The sequence below is a fragment of the Phoxinus phoxinus genome, assembly GCF_949152265.1.
Source record: "Phoxinus phoxinus genome assembly, chromosome: 14".
In the NCBI taxonomy this organism is placed as follows: Eukaryota; Metazoa; Chordata; class Actinopteri; order Cypriniformes; family Leuciscidae; genus Phoxinus; species Phoxinus phoxinus.
The window spans coordinates 7,680,302-7,700,807 of record NC_136889.1 but is presented as its reverse complement, the minus strand read 5'-3'; the positions used below and the strand labels follow the sequence as shown (position 1 = coordinate 7,700,807).

Here is a 20,506-nt window from a genome sequence, read left to right as displayed (position 1 = left end):
AAGGTATTCACTTTATTTATCGCCCTTATAAACATGCTCATTGCAGGGCTGATCAGTGGTGTAAGTCATGCTTTACTACCAGGCAGTGGAGTTCTGTTCCTCTTTATACTCCTTAGCCACAGTGAACAGCAGTGGAAGAAGGCATGCGGGGTAATTTATGCACACATGTGCCTGCTAGCTCCTCTGATGACAGGCCCGGGAGGAGGGGCACATGATGAATGGCTTTCCATCGGGGACCTCCTCACAGCCACCATGATGTGGGTAAAAATGGAAATTGCTCTCTTTCACCGTCATTACATCAGTTTAAAGCTTGTGTGGGCCTCCTAACATAGTCTAGTTGCTCCGCGTCTATGACATTTCTGGGCGGGTTGAAGTTTTCCATCTTTAATGAACTGCTTTAGGAGTGTAAATACAATCATTAATTAATCTGGTGTCATTAGTTATAACTTTAGTTAATACAACTCATGTAGGCCTAGTTCGTAAATGTTTATAGGCCTAGCTTATTATTTTAAGTTCATATCCTGGGTTAATTGTCATCTCTCCCAAAATTAAAATAAAAACATAAATAAAAACAAAATTAATAAATAAAATATTGGACATTCAACTTAAATATTGTTAAAACGATAGGCTATAAGGCGAGTTTAGTTGACTCATGTGCAGTTTGTTTCGCGAAACAGTTAACAATGGAAAAAAATACCCCTAAAATGTCGTGAGACAATTTGTACTTTATATTTGATATTGCTATATTAAATTATATGTGTATCCTAATGTAGGCTGCTTTGTGAATTTATGTAGTTAAGACACGCAGTTAAGTAAATGCCTATTGCATTTTTCGTTACCTGCGCATATTTTAGTTTTCCATGAGTAAAAAAATCAAACAAGCAATATAAAAGCACTTTTACAAGAGTAGATATCAATTTTTTTTTATTCGCCTCGCAAGCAAAAATATCAGTAGCCTATATTTTTTTCTGTTCTTATGCGTTATCCTTGTTCTTTTATTAAATTAAATGGAGCATTCGATAATAATTTATCTTATTTTTATTTTTTATTACACGTTTTTAAAATAATTACAATCGTGTTGATAAATTATATTTTCCTATATATTTTTCAGTTTAAATATAGTCTACGGAAATAAATTGTTGAGGAAATAATTTGGTGATCAAACTAGATGGGCCTATATAGAAAACACAAACCCTGCTTTTTTTTCTAAGCTGGACGCCGTAGTGTTTCATTAAATGACAGATATGATTTACAACTCTAGTCGAATGACAATGTTTGTGTTTGCTCACTGAATGAAAATATTGCTGACCGTTTTAGGCTTCTCTGGTAGGCTATTTGACAAATAGTGTGTACTTCTACTCCTTGTGTGTAGCTATCTGTAAAAATCTCGTAAAAAATGTTTCGTTAATTCACATAAAACAGACTTAAAACTGATATTGTATAATCTATAACAAATAAGATGTCCTACAATTATAATAAATAAAAAATGTATGATCAATCGTTTTTTTTTTTAAATAGCCTAGGCCTACAGTCTGTTTCCTATATTTAAAAACAAAGCACTCGCAATATTGTCTCTTTAGCGTTTCCTCAAACATAACTCATTGAGTCATTGTCCACATAAGCCATTGACGGCTGTAGTTATAACATATCCTACTGCAAACGAGTCTAGCATTACAAAATAAAATCTTGTTCAACAAAACCACAACAAATGCACGTTCAGAATTCAGCATAGCCGTTTATATTCTGAAATGATTATTCGATATATGGTGAGATGATGGACTGACAACATGATAGAGAATAAGATATTGAAAAAGAAAGTGAACACCGGTCATGTCATTCACCTAAAAGTTGTCCTGAAAACATTTTCTCTTGTAAAAATATGAAAAAAGATGGTACAACCCCTTGACTAATTTATCGTCGCCCAGTAAGAAGAAATAAATGGCCATTTCTTTTTGTATTTAGAAATAAACTATTTTTTATTTATAAACTTCAATGCATAAGTAATAAAATTAACCTGAAATTATTTCAAACGTGTTCTGGCGTCATTTCTTAAAAGCGTTATATCAAACTTTCCATTCTGATTGCTAGGTCAGTCATTAGAAAAATAATAATAATAAAATTTCCTAGACACCGACGAATGCACTTTTTTTTTTTTTTTTTAAATCTTATTCGAAGTTAAATCGTTTAGTAGAACTGTAAAACCTGAAAAAGGCTGCAACCATTTAAATTAGGCTATATGATTTGGATTTAAAACGGAAAAAATCAATATAGGCTAGCCTACTCAAATGACAGAATTTAGTTTGAGTTGAGTTTTGGTGATGTTTGGTTAATAAATACTGAAGACAGAAATATGGAACAGAATTGTTTCTTATTTTCCAGAATACATACAAAAAATACCAATTCTCTCTCCGTGGTGAACACCTGAAAAATAACGGCAATTTCAAATCATGTGGACAATTTGGGATTTAAGAAACAAACATGCATGTAAATTATCTTCTTTTCAATGAGACATTAAATAATAACGAACATACAATCATAGCAATTCCAAATCAACATCCAACTGAAGACCCCTATTTTATTAGTACTCTAACATGTGTTTCACGTTATCTACAGAGTTCATGTAATGCACTTTTGAGTTTCTCAAATATTTTCATTTGTATTATTGTCCGCTTTAAGCCGACATAAATAAATACAGTGAGTCCACGGATCCAGTCCTTCAGTGGCGCGAAGATATAAAAGTCTTTATATTTCAATCTTTATAATCTATAAATTTGGACAGAGTCTGTTTTTTGTTTTGTTTTTTACTGGTATCCAAGCGCTGCTGCTGTGGTGAGTCTTTGACCGTACAGTGCATAGGGAGAATAATAAGGACCGGTCGCGGCAGGTACTGGAACCGGTGCGCCGGGATTAGGCAACGGACTCTTTGAATACGGGTGATAGCGGCTGCTTAGTCCTAACGCATGATGCGGGCTCCTAAGTGCCAGTGTCCCGGGGCTCCCAGGGGGTCCTGAGGGCGGCATGTGCATATGGCATGCCATTGCTGCGGCGGCAGCATTAGCTAAAGATGATGAACTGGGATAACCCGATATAAACTTTTCAGTCCCGGTGAACGCGGTGTGCGTCCGCAGGTGGTTAAGAAGTTCTTCGGAGGATGAGAAACGCTTGTCACAAGGTCCGTTAGCTGACACCCAGTTACACACATGCGGAAGAGGGTCGTTGGGCAGCATGAACCCATAGGGATACAAAGGGTGTCCACCAAAAGATGGCGGCGAGGAGTGAACCCCGTGCAAAGGGTGTGTCGGGTACATGAGTTGATATCCGGACTTCAAAGCAGCCGCAGCGGCCGAGTCGTGTGTGCAGGAAGCTCCGGCTGCACCGGCCAAGTGGCTGGCACAGTGGTAACTCAAGCAGTAAGGGTCTCTACAAAGGCTGGCTGACATTATGGATGGAGGGGATGCCCCGGCTAGGGGGCTTGAGCCAGCTTTACTGCAGCCCAGCGAGCTGGCGAGCTGTGCATTGACCAGACTTCCACCGTGGGGCAGGAAGTGTTGGGGATAGCCGGCGTAGGCCCCTGCTAAACTGCCTGGGTACGTCATGCCAGCCGGGGGTAGAGGGAAAACAGTCTGGCCGGGTTTGTACGGAGAAACGGGGGCTACAAGTCCTGACCCGAGGACGGAGGCTGAGGATGAAGAGGTGACACACGAGGACTCCGACGTCGCTGCTTTGGATCCTGATGTGGTCTCCTGGTGCTGGTTGACCTCCACGTTAATTCCCGCACAGCTCACGCTTATCCTGCTATGGCTGATGCTGGTCGGTGCAGATCCGTCCGAGCTGCAGTTTTTATTACAATCAGACTCTTTCTTTTCGTCTCTCTCTCCCTTTCCATCTGACGGCATCGGGGAAGCCGAAGTGCTGGAATTCGGGCTGCCAGTCCTTGGAGTGAATGGCTGGCAGGTGGCGCTAGGCACACGGAAACCAGATTTCTCTCCGTTCGACACCCCAGAAGACGAGTCCTTCTTATCCGATGGCTTGGAATACGGCTTGAAGCTGGATTTGTCTTCCACACCGATGTCACTCAGTTTTAAAGGGCCAGATTTCGACTCTTTATCGTTAGATCCGTTTGATGTCACCGATGAGAGTTTGGAGGAGGGTGGAGGGTCCGGTTTACCGATCTGAGAGCACGTTTGCGCAAGAAGAGCCAGAGGACTTTTCTTGGCATCGAGCTGCGAGGACAGATAAAAAACAAAGGACGTAAACACCACAAATATGTAAAAGCACAATCATTACAAGGTATTTGTCTAAATAAACAACAAATAAACTTCCCTAAACGACTCGTCGCTTCTATTTGAGCGTTTTAAGCGAGTCGATAACGTGCGCATCGCGCGAAACGGGCTGGGAGCCCGTGCCAAAAGCGCATTTACAATGTTAGCTGGGTTAAAGAGAAAATTGGTCAAATGAAAATACAATGTTGGCTATTGGATAGTATTTGTTTTATCCACCCAGCTTAGCTACGTCTAACCAAAGATTCTCGTAATGCGCCGTCATTTCTCCGACAAAATATAATGCGGACTTGTCAAATAGCCTACATGAACAGCTTATGAAAGACAGAATACGCATCTTACCTCAATAGGACTAATCGGGGTGGATGGCAATGGCTGAAGATATTCAGGGTGTAAAATGTGTCCTGTGCGTGCAGTAAGCATTTTCAAAATCTTTATGGGAATTCGGTTCGCTTGCCGTAAAGGGTCCGAAGGAGGGACGGAATGGAGAAAAGGCTTGCTGACGACCGCGGAGTTGTTATTCCGAGAGCTTCTGCTGGTGCTTTCCCAGACTAGATCAGTATCACTATTTCTTGAAGCAGAAGGCGATGTGATCATGACCCAATTCTCATGTATTTTGTTGGTATTTCATTTATCAGATTAATAAATAAAAAAACTCTATGCCGTAATCTTCATTCAAATAGTAGAAATAAAGATAAATTGTATAATCCGCATGGAGCAAAGCGCGAGGCTATTGCAGATCCGGAACCGCGTGTGACACCAAAGGCATAGCGCGCGCTCTGTCTCTTCCCGTAGGTCCGCGCGCTTGTCCTCCCAAACCAAGAACTGGTAGAAATTTTCACTTCAAAAGCAGCTGAATTAGTCCGAGATTAAAGCCCTTGCCGCCTTCCAATCAAATGGGACCCCGAGGTGATTGGAGGGTCAAGGGGATGTGACGTTCCTCCTCCTGCAAGCGCCTCTATTTTGACAACTTGGGGGAGGAGATTTTGCTTAATATGTAGGTTGTCGTACACGCCGATGTCTCTGTCAAAAATGAGATTTAAAATGCTCGCTATTCGTTTTCACGAGCATAACTTTGCCATTTTTTAAAAGAGAAACATAGTTATCTCATACATTTACGCTTCGTCTCTTTTGTAGGCCTTAATAGAATTAAGCCCCATATTTACTGATGATGATGAACACCATCAACAAAAACAGAATTAAAACATTAAAGTGTGGGAGATTCCTTTTTTATTATTTTTATTACACCTAGCCCTTTGTAGGCTATAATACCTACATTTTAGTAACAATTTTTCCTTTTGATGTACTTATTTGTTGTATGAATTTAAATTTAGTCTTATTTTTCTAAGATGCTTTTTTTTTACCCTTAGCCTACCTTATGTGAACGGGCTAAAACATCAGACCATAAACACAAGATCAACTTGTAGTGTTTGAATTCCCCAATCAGACAAGCGTTGACAAGAGCAGACCAATGCAGTGATAGAGGGATGTGAATGTCACATGTTTTCAATATAATATAGACCGCCCTTCTATTTCTATCCCCACCCCTCCGTCAACTGTCAATTCTGCTCGACCACAATCAATCAGTTATTTGTCAGTTGCTGTCAATCCTTTTCTTACTTCACGTCAGCTTTTGAAGCTGATTATGTGCCGCGAGTGACAGAGAAAAGGGCAAAAGAAGCATCCCGGAGAACAGTCACTTAATTTGAGGGGCAGTTTCTCTGTTTGATTCAGTTTGGAAAGGGTTTTGTTTAAAACGTGGTAAGACAAGAACATTTTCCCGTGTTTCTTTTTTCTTTCATCTTTTTCTTCAATTGAAGTAAAAAAAAAAAAAAAAAAAAATCAACAACTGGCCATTAATCATATAGTTTATTACAAATACAGCTACTTAGAGTTAAAAAAATAAACGTAAAAATATTCGAATATTTTGAAGTAGCTAGGCTACTTTTTGAGAGTGTCATAATTATTGTTTAGGCCTAAAAAAAAGTTATAAAATAAAAACACGAGGCAATGTAAATATTGTGCTTACTTTATATAGCCTAGGTTAGCCTATACAATGTGTGTAAGCTGATTTTATTTTACATTAACAAAACAATTTCATGCCTAACCTGTTGTCATTTTTATGTCCATTACCATTTTTATAATTATTTAAACTTTCTTTATTATTATTTTACGGATTTATTTTTTACAGTGTAGCCTATATATAAATATAGCCTAGGCCTATATATATTTGTGTAACTTATTTTCCTCTAAAAGTAGCCGAATTAAAAAGAAAGAAAAGTCGATGTGTTGTGAAAAACAGTTTTAAACATGCCGAGGCTAAGTTTCAGACAGGTGTACATGATAGCTACTTCAAATTATATTTTCCTTGTCTCACATGCAGTTTCAGGTCTTTCCGGACACTACATGTTTTGCACAAATGTAAACTTCACTTGTAGGTTATTGCGTTGCCTCAAGCAAAATCCAACAAAACTTCAACTCTGAATGTTAAAAGACACAACAATACAATAATAATAAAAAAATAGTCCAGACAGTTTTTCCCATTCATGTCAACTAAATTTTATTTACACACAATAAAATTATTCATTTTATTTGACAATACCAAAATACATAAAAGAAAGAGAAATGGTCTGTCAGACCTTTGAGAAAAGAAGTTTAAAAAGCCTTGAACTATTCACCGCTGAGACGGCTAATCAGTATTGAGGCTCCGGGGCAATCGGGCAGCTTTTCAATGCGCTTTGCCTTTCATCTCTCACTGGATGGAGGCGCTCAATTAAAAGCCTATCAGTTTGTAAGTAAATCAACGCCTATCAAAGTTGTCACATCAAACAAAACGATTATTATTGCAACCCGCCTCCACCATTAATCTCTTTCTGCGGTAATCCGCTTGACAGGTCATCTTGGAGAGCAAGAAAACCTGGAGTGGACAGTCATCAGCGTGAAAGAAATGTATATTTTGCTGGAGTATCTCAGACACATGAAACAGATAACCCTCGTCCGTGACAAACAATACACTTTGCTGGTTTGCTAACGCAGTTTTATTTAATAACTTAAATAAAATAACAGCCTCACCCCCTCCATTAAAAAAAATCACATTAATTAAATTAACCAAGTAGCTACATCATATTTTTAAAATAAAATATAAATAATTTTATTGAAAAAGTCTATAAACCAATAAGAACGTGTAAGGTAGCCTAATTATTCAACCTATAGGCTATCTCGCTCTCTCTTACACACACACTCTCTCTCTCTCCAGGAATCAATATTTAGGCTACTGATTGCATTTGCCTTTTTAAGCTTACGTGTTGTAGCCTAATATTTAGAAAAGTTTGAATTATTTAGACACAATAAGTAGGCCTTGCTCAAATAGCCTACATGCCCATACACAAATGCGATTCTGAAAACCATAGTCGATTTGAAAAACGTAGGAAAACCCCTTTTCATTATTGATTTACTACATTAACAATAGGCTATTTGTAGGTTTAAGTTTTTGAAAGTGAAAATAGTGGGAAGATTTTGCTGTAGGCTATTATTCCCTTTTCTAATACAACACAGACACTAGTGTTGATACCGGCCATTTTTAACAAGCTGAACGCAGAATCTTTCTTAAGCATGGCAAGATGTGATTGTTTTCTGCTGAGGCTGTCAGCGCGTGACACACTGCGTGAGAAATTAGGGCAGAGAAGGGTAACCATAAATTTCAACATCGGGCAAAATTTTTCTCTTTATTGTCTGCATGACGAATGAGCTTCTGAACCAGACACCAAACACTCGGAATTACCCTTAAATGGGAACATATTTTGGGGGGGGTCATAATTTATATTATTTAAATGCATAAGTATTAAATATATTTCAAATCGTCATGTTTATGCATGACTACGTCTACCTCTATAGTCATAGAGTTGCCTAAAGCGGCCGAAACCCCCGCGTTTGTTCAAAAGATTTTCTGTAGGCTAGTTCAATTTGAGACCCGCACATTTACGATTTATTAAAATAAACAATAACACTAGGGTACATTTTTCACAGTGTGTTTTACCCCTCAAGTTACAAATACATTTGAAAGGGTTGCTGACTGAGGGTAAAGCATGCAGTTTAGTCAAAGCAACACAAAATCAGTTCAAATAAAAACACAGTAGGCTATTAAATATGCTTTTAGTGCTTAGAAAAACTCTCACATCAGTACATTACGGAAATTCAGACAACTCAAATAGTTTTTAAAAAAAACAGCGTCATAGTCCGCTTCCTTTCATTCAAAGCGTAGGTTATATCATCTACGATATAAATAACAACAACAACATAATAATTATAATAAAACAGAAACCCGGTCATTCTTTTACATATGTTAAACATGCATTACAAAGTATTTTCTATCATTAAGTTTGGCAAAAGAGACCACAACGAACCACTTTACCTTACATTACACACGCGCTCCGATGTGATACGGAACATTTACAGACACAATCCCTTTATTTTCTATAAAGATGATAATATGAAAAGATTTCCAGTGGCGTCTAATGAAGCACATTTAAGTAGCCAAACTAAGTCGCTACATTATTCTAGTATTCGTGCGCAACCGCCAGCACAAGATCAGAAACCCTACTCGTCTCCACTGTCTTTCTTGCGCGACCAAAACTTCCGTCTATGGGAGGATCCGTCGTGACGTCATGCTCTCGAGCCCAGTCCTGTCATACAACGATAACAATAAAGCTTTAATGTGTTATTTTAACATAAACTATTAAATGAACACACGAATGTGACGAAACACAGCAAAATATGATTAGTGAATTTATAATACAGTGAAATATGACTTTTGAATTGTAATAATACGTCGTATACCATGTTAAACATATTCTTTGGAGATTCTAAATTCCAGTGATTTAAACGGCTGCTTTTTTCAACAGAAGGCTGTCCGCATTGCTAGTAATAATGCTACTCATCATTATTTTTATGGCAAAACATCCTTAGAAATGCCGTATATAACAAGCTAAAACTGATTTGAGAAATTGAACAGTGGCGCGTGCTTCCGTCTAAGATCAGCTGACACGAGCACGCGGAAGAAGTAAAGCTTCATTCGGAGCGTAGATTAAAAGTTTATTTTGGAAACATAAAGGAAACTTTCCAGTCTTATGAGCATACAAACCTTTGTGTTGGTCCTCGTTAGAAGCTTCTTTCTTTCTGAACTGTCATTTGACTGCAATGGCATACAACGAGTCAATGGTTGTAGTGAATGGAAGTCAGGTAAGTGAAATATTGCAAACACGTTATCCTGTGACCTAAATTATGGATTCAACCAGTAGACACCAAACGCCTAGAAGTGTGCGTTTGTTTTTGTCTTTTTTGTTTGTTATTGTAAGTCATGAAGTAACATGAAGTTTGATATTTATAAAATAAAAATGCATTTCTGTAGCCTGTAGCGAGACAATATAAAATATGAATACAAAAATGTATTATAAACTGATTAAATAGTTGTTGATTAACATAATAACAGTGGTTTAATTCACACAATAGCTGTATATGAAGTATTTGCCTTCACATGTTTATGCACAGCTGAACAGCTTCATAACAAACATACATTATAACCCCACCAGATTTCTTGAAAGAACATTCATTCAAAGTGCCAACTGTGTAATAAAACTGACATCTCTTCCTGGTAACACTTGATTTTACAGTGTCTTTGTTACACATTACATGTACTTACAATAGTAATAACAGTACATTGCATTTGAATTACAAGCAACTAACCCTAAACCAAACCCTATTCCTAACATTATAGTAAGTACCGTAGTAGGCTACATGTTGTTAATTGAGATGACTCTGTACTTAAATGTATAATTTTACTGTAACTAAGACACCTAAAATATGTAACACTCTTCCTCTCTCTGATGCATTGATGTAGGTGTCCTGCATTGGGCTTGATTGGGAAGACATTCCAGATTTTCCTGGGGCAAAATATGGAGAGTTGGCAAGAAGATTAGACCTCAGCTTCAACCAACTGAGGTAAGTTACTGTTTTTGTCTGAGTGTACAGTAACTCTTAACAGGCCACGATAATAGGAGGTCCATGATGCTGGAAGACAGCAATGACATGCATGACACCTATTATGCACATACTGGATTCCCGTACGGATCTGAGGTGGGTGAGACATCATGTTTTTCTCCTAAGTTTTGCAACAGGATTATGGTCGACTTTATCCTCTCTGTAAAGATGGAAAATAACCATTATAGGTAGTTTTCACATCAGTTGTGTTTTTGATTTTGTACTTCCGTTTTGGTGTACTTCTGTTTTTAGTACACCTCTGTTAGGCCCTTTAAGATGCTGCTTGACCACAGATGCTGGCAGTGCACATTTAGGAATTCATATCATATATGGCTATTAAATATGTAATATAAAACTCCTTTTGCCTAGAGAAAAAAGCTTGAATTGGTTGAGAAAGTTCTTGTGTGAAGGATATTTCTATCATGTGAAACATTCTAGAACATTGGCATAAATGACAGGATCCCAACCGCATTCAACATCTCTGATTCAATCTACCTGTCGCGTGGACAGTCACACCTTTGCATTAAGTGCAATTTAATACATGCGTTATGTGCATTACACCGTCAGCCGTGTCATCGAGACATCAGAGAGCGGTGGGTACAGTAGCGGCGTGCCATGCTGTGGCCAGATAAAAAGCCTGATCAATAAATGTGACATGTTAATGCTGAGCAAATAGAATAAAAGATTCCTTTGACAGGACATGAAGAAGCACCTTGTGGCAGCTGGGGAGGGGGATGCCATTTCACCAGCAGGACTAGCAAAGCTGATCTGACAACTAAAAGAGAGGAGATGATGGTTATAAGGTGCCTTTGTTTCAGACTTCTTTTCTTGACCTGTCAGGCCTTGAAGGACTCTGAATGGGCCTCTTTTTGTCATGTGAAAATTGTCGTCTTGAGGCAGTTATCTGTGCTGAAAATGTGGATTCTTCCATTTAATTGATTCGCTTTGCACTGGAGTCTGTCACATTAATAATTGCCAAATCCTGCACTGCTTCAATGTGTCGCACATAAATGTACGCTTATCGGCGCATTAATATTCCTAATGAGCATTTGTGACTGGCGACCCGGCATAGGTTGAACACTGTAGAACCCAGAATTATCTATGTTTATTGTTTTGATATAAAATTGTATGTATTTTTGCATCATATACTGAATTTGGTCAGCCGGCGTCACATGCATCAATTATATAAAATGCTATACAAACAGATATCTGATCATGACTGAAGGAATCGGTACAACTACTCCATCCATGGATTAATAAAGTTAGTGGATCAGAGTTTTTTTTATGTTTGTTCTTTGATGCAATGCTCTTTATTGCATCAGTTTCATCCGTAATGCTTCCTGATAGTTTCACCATACACATAGTAGCATTGCTAAACTGCTTGCACTGTGGTTTATTGCCTTTTTTGAACCATTATGCTATCATCAAATCATTTATAACTTTTTATGTGTAAGATAATTACCAGAATAGCTGGGAACATCAATAGCCAATTAATGGGAATTCTTAGAACAATGTCAGGTTCATTGTTTTTCCATTAAAACCCTGCAGGATTTACATTACCGATGCAGTGTCGTACACACAGAAGAGTGAGGTTTCACCACTTATGGTTTGGACTAACCCCAGTCTTGTTCACTTGGAATCACACTTCCAATAAAGATGATATTTGGGAACAAGGCTTGTCAGCAGACAGCCCCCCTCTTTGACATCTGTACGTACGTATCAAATGCAGAATGTTAAAGCTGGCTCTGAAATAATTTTTTTACCACTTCACAGAGACTTTGAGCACAGAAGATTCTGTTACTTGAGCTGTTTTGGTCATATGCTTTGTTGGGGTTAGGGTTACATTCAGTGTGAAATCTAATTTATAAAGAAGCATGTGATCAGAATAAAGTGAGGATGTGGCCTACAGTCAGGATTTCACTGCCTCTTCTGCCATGTTCACACAAAGACCCCACAGTAAGAAGTTAATAGACAGACATCCTGCCCTCTAGCATGAGGACTTAAATATGTGAACATGACAAAGTGATGGAAAGATTCTTTCATGGTCCTCAGGGCTGCCACAAGACAATTTAGGTCATCAAGAAATGAGCGTTTATTCGGGATGGGTTACGATAGTTAACTAATCGTCCGTTTTAGATTCATAGTTTTTATTTAATTTTTTTTTCATTTGCTTTTTAGTGACAGTTTTCAAGGTATATCGCTTTGTGAGAAGTCTTTTAAAGAGATACTCCACCTAAAAATTCTGTCATCATTTACTCATTTACATGTTCTTCTTTGGAAATAACAGAGAATTGTATCTTTTTTTATAAAATAAAAAAATCAATGGGCTCCAGTGTTGTTTGGTTTCCAATATTTTTTATGTTCCATAGAAGAATGTCATACAGGTTTAAAACCACATGAGGGTGAATAAATGACAGACTTTTAATGGGTGGGGTATCCCTTTAGTTCATCCTTTTAATGCCCTGCTGCTGCAGCCATACACGCGTTGCCATGAATGTTGCATTTTAGTGCTTGTCAACTTAAAAAGTATGTCTTAAGACCTCTACGTCTTGTTCCTTCTGTCCTGTTCCTTCCATATGGTTCATATTGTCTTTTTTCCCAGAAAAAGCCTTATTCACTTTTGTAAAGAGATAGTTAACTCAAAAATGAAAGTTCTGCCATCATTTGACAGAATCTAACAATTCTCAGACTGCCAAGTTCAGTGTAAATGTATCATAATGTATATTGTTTTACATTCAGGATTACATAATGATATTTTATGTTCTACCTGTCAAGAGCAATTGATAAAATCTAAAGTTTAGTCACCATAAGTTTATTTGAGCCATTATTTTGAGAGTTCGCAAAATGATGTTCAGTAAGCAGACAAAGTCGTCACAGTGACTCTGCGCAAAATCATTGTGTGCACTCACAGGCTATGTTACCTGATGTGAGAGGTGTCAGAGAGAATCTCTGCAAACACGCATGTAACATCACATTCAGTTTATCAGACTTTTCGCTAGGTGCCTTTTGTGTGGTTTTAACGTTGAGTTGGTGTGAAGGTGAAATGATACCTTTCTCAAGACTGGCCATGAAGTGGTATTAGATCATAGACAGGAGGAGTAATCCCAGGTTGGGGACTGCTGTCAAAGTGTCCCCTCCAGTGTCCTAGACATGCATGTCTTTGTGAAAAGTGGATGGTGAAAGCAAAGGGAATGTTATTGTCTTGTCTGGTCCTGTCTAGATGAGGGGTAAATATGATGGCCTTCAGTCATGCAGAGGTACAAAGCGTCCGTGAATTCCTCTCTCCGGTGTCACTTTCTGTCTATGAAGTCCGACAGTCTGTCTGTCATCAGATTCAGTTTATTACGCCACCTTACATATGAGCCAACAGCCAAATCAAGGAGAATATATTTCAAAGGGAAACTGTTATAAGTTGTATAAACCTTCAATGTAACAGCCAAACATCCAAGAGAATTTAAAATGATGCTCATAACTACACAGCTGGACTGAAGTTATCGTGAAATCGGAGATTAGCTGTAGTTAACACCCAGTGCATAGGAGTTTCCACATTAACTCAAACAAAAACCAGTGCTCACCTGCGTATATGTCTTGAAGGCAAATCAAATATGCTAACTTGCATTTTAAAATGGAGCCACTTTAAATGTAGACAGCCTGTCACATTGAGATGCAAGTAGTCTGATGAAAATGGAACAAAGAAGACAAAGTATGGTGGCTGGGTACACCGAGAAATGAAATATAACCTTGTATGGACTGTCAGCAATGTCGTTTTATATTCATATCTAAAGCACATTATAGTATTACACTCCAGCTCATGCTTCACTCATCTGTCTCTCTTCATTCGTCACTGGCGAGACTTTGTCTTTCAAGCCCCCGCGCACCATCACCAGAAGGCTCCTGTTAATTGACAAATGAGAGCCTGCGACATGAAGTGCTCCCTCAACATCAGAGCAAGGTGGAGTCTCCTTTTTGATGGGGCTATTATTGGCATAAGCCAGTAAAACGCATCACTCTCCACCGAAATGAGAAGTGACAACGGTAGAAGGGCCTGTCATTGTCTTCCGGGTGTGTTCAATCTGCGGCTGTGCCAGTATGTAGATAAAATGTCAGTTAAGAGTACGAGGGAGAAACTGTCGAAATGAAGTCGTCAAATCACTTAGCCCGCCGAGGGTATGGAAATTGATGCTTTCGTAGAAATGAGAATTTTCCATATCTGATCTATCAGGCTTATTTAGCACTAATATTTGGGAACAGCCCGGACTGTTTGCCTTGCATTAGAAGAGGATGTTGCCTTCCTTTAGCCCTGTCTGGTTTGTTAGACGGGCGCAAGTGGCAGAAATGGAATTTATGCATTTCCATTCAGGGCGTCGCTCTTATAAATCAACTATGAAGCAATAAAATCTCATTTAATTTCTCTGAGCAAATTTGTACCTCTGTGATTGCTTCAAGAGGGGATGAGCTGACAGGCAAAATTGTGAGAATACAGAGAAACCCTTTTGGATGCATTATAGTTGACATGTTTTTTTACTTGCTGCTTTTCTAATGGATAATTTACATAAGTGTAGTCTGCGGTTGTTGTGCATCTTTGTTCCACTGTGAAGATATGACCCAGTTGTGCTAAAGCAAGTTATTTTGAGGTCAAAGCAAACATGACATTTAGGGTGTGTTCACACTTGGGATGTTTGGTTCGATTAAAACGAATTCTGGTGTGATTGCTCTGTTACTGCGGTTCAAGTGTGAACGCTGCCATCCGAACCCTGGTGCGTACCAAACAAGCGGACCGAGACCGCTGAAATGATGGGTCTCGGTCCGCTTTCAAATAAACTGTTGCGGTTCGAATGAAATATGAATGCAACATGGACCAAAGAAATGTACATGAACCAAAAATGATGTCACATGATGTCACAAGATGCAACCGTAAAATGGACAGTATGCTCATATCAGAACCTCGTATCAGGTTCTGATAACCTCGTCTCCTTGCAGAAGATCTTTGTGTGTGTGTGTGGCGGAGGGATTCCTGGTGCTGTTTTGACTGCTGTTAAGCTCTTCATGAGTTCTCAGCAAAATACCATACACTCACATACAACGAGTGCATTTAGCCCAGCACACAGCGTTGTTTTAGATGTTCGGTCAGTTTCGTCGTTGAAATCTACGTAAAAAAAGCCGACCCATCAGGTTGTGAACATAATCTTTAAGTTCGGTGTTAAAATGGGAATATGAATGCTAAGCGGACGTGTACTAAATATTTTTTTTGGTCCGGACCAAACTCTAGCTTAATTACGCAAAACCCACTGTAGCTCAATTGTAACTCACTGACATACCTCTATGTATACCTCCAACCTTTTTTGTGTTATTTAATTCCAATTGTCATTCATGATTCATGTCTTGGTATTTCCAGCCGTTTCTAACAGGCAGTTTTTCCTGCTCTATGTATAAACAGATCTGTACTTGATTGCCCCGGGAAGAATAAAATCCAGTTGATGTGCAATATCTATGCACCGCCACAACAGGCACTGTCATCTGACCGGCCGGCCAACGAAAGGGGAACATCATCAAGTCCTTCCAAATTAGTTTTGAAAAGTTCTTGCGGGCAAATCATGCTTTCTGTATTTTGCTAAGATGACAATCTTTTATCTGATAAAAAACATTTTTCTTCCACACGTTACTGCCAAACCGCAGCAATATGGTGTTCATTTAGAGGTCTGTCCTTCTGTCCCGTCTGGCTGGCAGAAGTTAAAGCACAGGTATGAACGCACAGACTGACGCTAGTGTTTGGACTTGAACCACAGGCGTATGAACCCACTAAATAAAAAAGCTTTCAAGATGCTTTCTGGTACATGTTGTTATAATAAGATGTCTCTAAATCTCATTTCTAATTCAACTTTCCAGGAACATTCTGTGTTTGAGTGGTGGAAAGGTCTCCGCTTTGTCAAACGATCACTAATCACCCTGTGTTTATCTCACAAACCACCTAGATTGTAAATGTCATTTCTGACTGCTGACTTGTGTACTTTGGTTTTGAAATAATGCTCTCAAGACTGCTTCTCTGACATCTTAAATAAATGAATGGCTTCATTGTTGTAGATGTTTATTCCAAAAATAAATCCAGTTAAGTACGAAATGATTTTATGTGACTTTCCAATTTCGTCTTTACCTATCGGTAATGCCAATAAATATTCTGCAGCCTGATGCCAAAAAATCTTTCTATTCCACGAGTCCAGGCTCAACCTTAGCATATATCACAGTTCCGGAGCAACAAAAGAGACCTGATGGCAAAAGAATTATCTTTAAACCATTATCAACATTTCCATCAGCCAAATATCTTTTCAAACACTCTGTATGTACGGCCCCTCCAGGCAGATCTCAAACCGTTGGTCTTGAATTGAAGGGAACATCTTTATGTTCTCTTTTTGTTCAAATTAAATATATATTGGGCACGGGCGTCATTCTCTCTATAACTGCATCCCTGTTTTATTGTATACCCGAAGACGGATGGTGTGCCTGTGACATAGTGATTTACAGGCCCTCAGTTTTCTGTGGCAGGGCTTTAGAGAGGATAGCTGACATCCAGCCAGCACTTTGGAGGGGTAGAATAAAAGCTGACGTTTTATTGGCTTTAAGGAAGAGAGAATAGGAAGGCCGGTCACACAGGGGAGAATAATAGTTTCTGTACTTTATTTTTCTCAGGCCCTGCCAGCTGTCACAGAGCCCCCCAAAAACGGAGGGGAAATTTATAGGGTATTATTTAGAGACATGTCAGTGTTAATGACTACAGCTATGATTTCAATTATCACCCACTAAATGTAGCTTAATTCACTGTGTTGTTGAACTTAATGAGTGAGGCTGACATAATTTTTCAAAAACTCGATACTGTGCTATTTTAATATTTTATGTTGACCGTTGGTTTAATTTTCCTCCCTCACGTTTGGCATCCAGGAAGGGTCGGTCCCTCATGGGCTGTTGTACTGTCAGCGTTATGTAGTTCAAAGTCTTCCCAGGGATATATTTTTCCATTGACAGAAATCCAATTAGTTTTAGTACACAGTCTGGCTGAATAAAAAGGCCCTTAAAATCTACAATATGTTTCCTTAGCGCTTTAGCAGAGCACAAACCCGGTGATGGATTTTTATAGCCTGACCTGATGGGGCCCTGCATGGCAGACATGTCTGACTCCCTTCCTCTGTTTTGACAAGTTTAGAAACAAACGAGTTAGACATCATTCTCTCTTCGCTTTCGAAAGCGGTCCGTCAATATCACTGCACGTTTAGGTTCTCATTCATGTTGATTGATTATCGTAAAACTTAATCCAGAAATGGCTTTAACATCATGCTAATGAAGAAGGATGTTTAATTCATCGCTGACATGTTTAGTGAAACGGTATTTTCGTTGTGCTGATGCATGGTTGACCTGTGACGGGAGCGCTGGAGTATGAGCAACGACTGGCATCTGGGCTGCTGGTATGATGTGGGCTAACCTAGCTACAGGTCTGACGTTAAATCTGTGTTAGTCCGTGGTTCGCTGCCAGTTTATGTCCTTTATCACGCAAAGCCATCTCCCTGATTAATGATGTAAGCAACTCGGAGGCATGGAACTTATTAGTGCTTTGAAGCAAAAAAGAGCCTGCCATACTTTAACTTCCCCCTGGACGTTTCCCAAAGGGAGAGAGAGAGGGGGGGAAAAGAAGGTTAGCAGTTTGGAAATGGAACAAAGGATTCCCTCTCGGTACTATCCTCTCAATGTGCTTGCTCCATGACACTTTGTCTCCCACAGTGTCTCCTAGCAAGCCTGTTCTGAAAAGCGAAGACAGATACGCTGGCTTTATCTTGCCAAGATTTGAAAAGAAGATTGTAGCGCCTTCTTCTGTTTTGAAGTTTAGGGGCAGTTCCTCCACCAGGCGCTGTGATAAATGTTAACACTGTGTGAATTTGTCCAGCCACCATAAAACACACTATGAACCCTGTCATTAGGAATCTACTCTTCCAAGTACTCATCGTTATTAGAAAATATTTGCCATAACAGTTTGCGGATAGATGCGCCCAGAATAATAAGTCAGCCTCAGTGTTATGATTTCTGTTAAACAGTGGTGTGCCACCTGGAGAGTGATGAACTAGAGGGTACTATCCAAATCGCTTGCTTTGCAAACTTGTACCATCACAGGTTTTTTTTCTCTTGGCCAGCATACCAAAACCATACAGGGGTTTAAACAGCTGCTGCAGATTTTGAACACAGCTGCAACACATTTCCCCCACACATTTCAGAGTCACTTAGAGCTTTTTCACAGCTAAAGCACGTAACAACTCTGTCCTTAAAAAAAGGCAGCTTTGTGCTGCACAATAGATTGTATGGAAAATAATATGCATTTTTAATAATTGGTGTATCATAAGGGTCTTTTTTTTTTACAGTTTCAGTTTTGTGATCTTATCAGTTAGCAGCTCAGATTTTTCATATTCATATTATTAACCTCTGCTGGAATATATTTTTGTTAATTAAATTGATTACAATCTCAGCTATTAATCAGATCAGAATGCTGAATGAATTTGACATGGATGATGTTAACAAAAATTGTTTTGGACATATTATTATTATTTTTTTCTTGACAACACTGAAAGTTTTTATTACAGGAGAAATAAACACTATTGCTCTTCATATTTAAATTAACAAATTAATTATAATTTAAAGGATTATTTTGACTATTTCCAACTTATCTTATTATGAATTTCATTTTTATAATGTTAATTAATTGTGTGTTCTCACACATAAGTTTTTAAACTACAGTTCATGTTGTTTCTTTGTAGTTATATCTAAAATCCTGTCAACATACTATGATGTGATTAAGTTATAATACATTATGACATGCAAAAGTTTTAGTTTTTAAATGCCCAATAAATACAAAACGTATGCCACTAAAAAGTATTAATCATGAACATGAATTTTTAATGACTTAAATTTAATAAACTTTACTGGATTAACAATACAAATATACATTGTTGGATACTGTGCTACCTTTATACAACATCATGTAAAAAAAAGTCACATCAATCACCTATGAGGCAAATGGATATTGTTTACATGCAGGCTGGAGTCTGCTATTATCTGGATATTTGGTGATGTTTAAGGCATTTTCCCCCTCGGCTCTGAGACTGCTTTGGTCTTGAGTAAAGAGTTGTCTTTTTGTGTCTGGGTCTGTTGGTCTTCAGAGTATGTTTCAGAACTGAGAGAGCGTGAGGCTTCAAAATGCCTAACATAGGAGGAGAGGGAGGAGGCGGGATATCCTCATGAGTCTACTTTCTCAGACAGACAGCCTAGACTGCCCCTACACCGGCATTATGCGTCTGATCTGAGGAGAGTTTGTGTGTCAATAAGATAAAGGGGTTCAGGTGAAATCCCTTTACCGGACCTTTCTGCAAGAGCCCTTGCTGGCACTGAAGGGAAGGAAGGGTTTTCACAGACCTGTGACATGGACCATCTGTTCCTGTCAGCTCTTGGTTTAGAAAGAATTGCATATTCATAGTTTCACAACATTGTGAGCTGCTTACTACCCTATATAGTCATCTGTCTTCTAAGGCAGCATCCTAATCATCATCATCACAAAACAAAACAGTATTATACTTTCTGGTTTTGCTTCAGAACCCAGATTTTACTTAGGAACCAACACGGTGCCACAATAGGGAGCTCAAGAAAAATGGACTGCTCCATCTTGAGACACATAAAAAAAAAACTATTTAAAATACACGGCACATTAAACGTGAACTCCTATCAAGCCTGTTGCAACGAAAATTGTGTGCCTGCTTATTAGGATTATTACGGTAGTCTGCAGGGAGCGCCTTTTGGGATGTTTTTTGAGTTGATCAGCAAGTGTCAATCAGACAACCATAAGCTGTAATTTTCCTCTTTAGAAAAACAAATATGTTCTTAATATATTTTAGAACATAAGTTTTCAAGAATTCCACATGTAAATGTTCTTATGAACAAACTTCTCAAGAAGATTTTCATGAATTTGGCCCCTGGGTCATATTTTCTTTTACTTTGAGAGCTACTTTTCTAGAACTTATTCAGTAGACGTAACACCCATCAAACAGAGGTCTAGGCCTAAAAAAGCTCTACCTCATTGTGTTTGAACTGCACTGCGGTGCTCTCAGCCCTCGATAAGACCATGCTGAGGACATTATGGCTTCAAAGCTTGTCACCCGGTG

At 38.7% G+C, this 20,506-nt stretch overlaps 2 protein-coding genes across 3 annotated transcripts in view; one reads left to right on the top strand and one right to left on the bottom strand.

Moving 5' to 3' along the window:
- Positions 1 to 2,349: 2,349 nt before the first annotated feature.
- Positions 2,350 to 5,248, bottom strand: znf503 (zinc finger protein 503). Its single transcript, XM_079634145.1, has 2 exons — positions 4,623 to 5,248; positions 2,350 to 4,223 (listed from the first exon to the last, which is right to left on the bottom strand). Exons 1-2 carry the CDS (start codon positions 4,875 to 4,877, stop codon positions 2,802 to 2,804), a joined length of 1,677 nt encoding a protein of 558 aa, XP_079490271.1. The 5' UTR covers positions 4,878 to 5,248; the 3' UTR covers positions 2,350 to 2,801.
- Positions 5,249 to 9,193: 3,945 nt separating this feature from the next.
- The window catches only part of lrmda (leucine rich melanocyte differentiation associated), a 253,183-nt gene continuing 241,870 nt past the window's right edge, over positions 9,194 to 20,506 (top strand). For both annotated transcript variants that reach the window (XM_079635402.1, XM_079635401.1), the window contains exons 1-2: positions 9,194 to 9,518; positions 10,177 to 10,277. In XM_079635402.1, coding sequence (XP_079491528.1) covers positions 9,477 to 9,518; positions 10,177 to 10,277 — 143 coding nt within the window. In that variant the 5' untranslated portion in view covers positions 9,194 to 9,476. The remainder of the gene's footprint in view (positions 9,519 to 10,176; positions 10,278 to 20,506) is intronic.

Excerpts from the sequence above, each read along its gene's own strand:
- znf503 (XM_079634145.1), bottom strand. The coding sequence starts at position 4,877 with ATGATCACATCGCCTTCTGCTTCAAGAAATAGTGATACTGATCTAGTC. Across the intron at positions 4,224-4,622 it reads CCCCGATTAGTCCTATTGAG|CTCGATGCCAAGAAAAGTCC; the intron begins GTAAGATGCGTA and ends CTGTCCTCGCAG.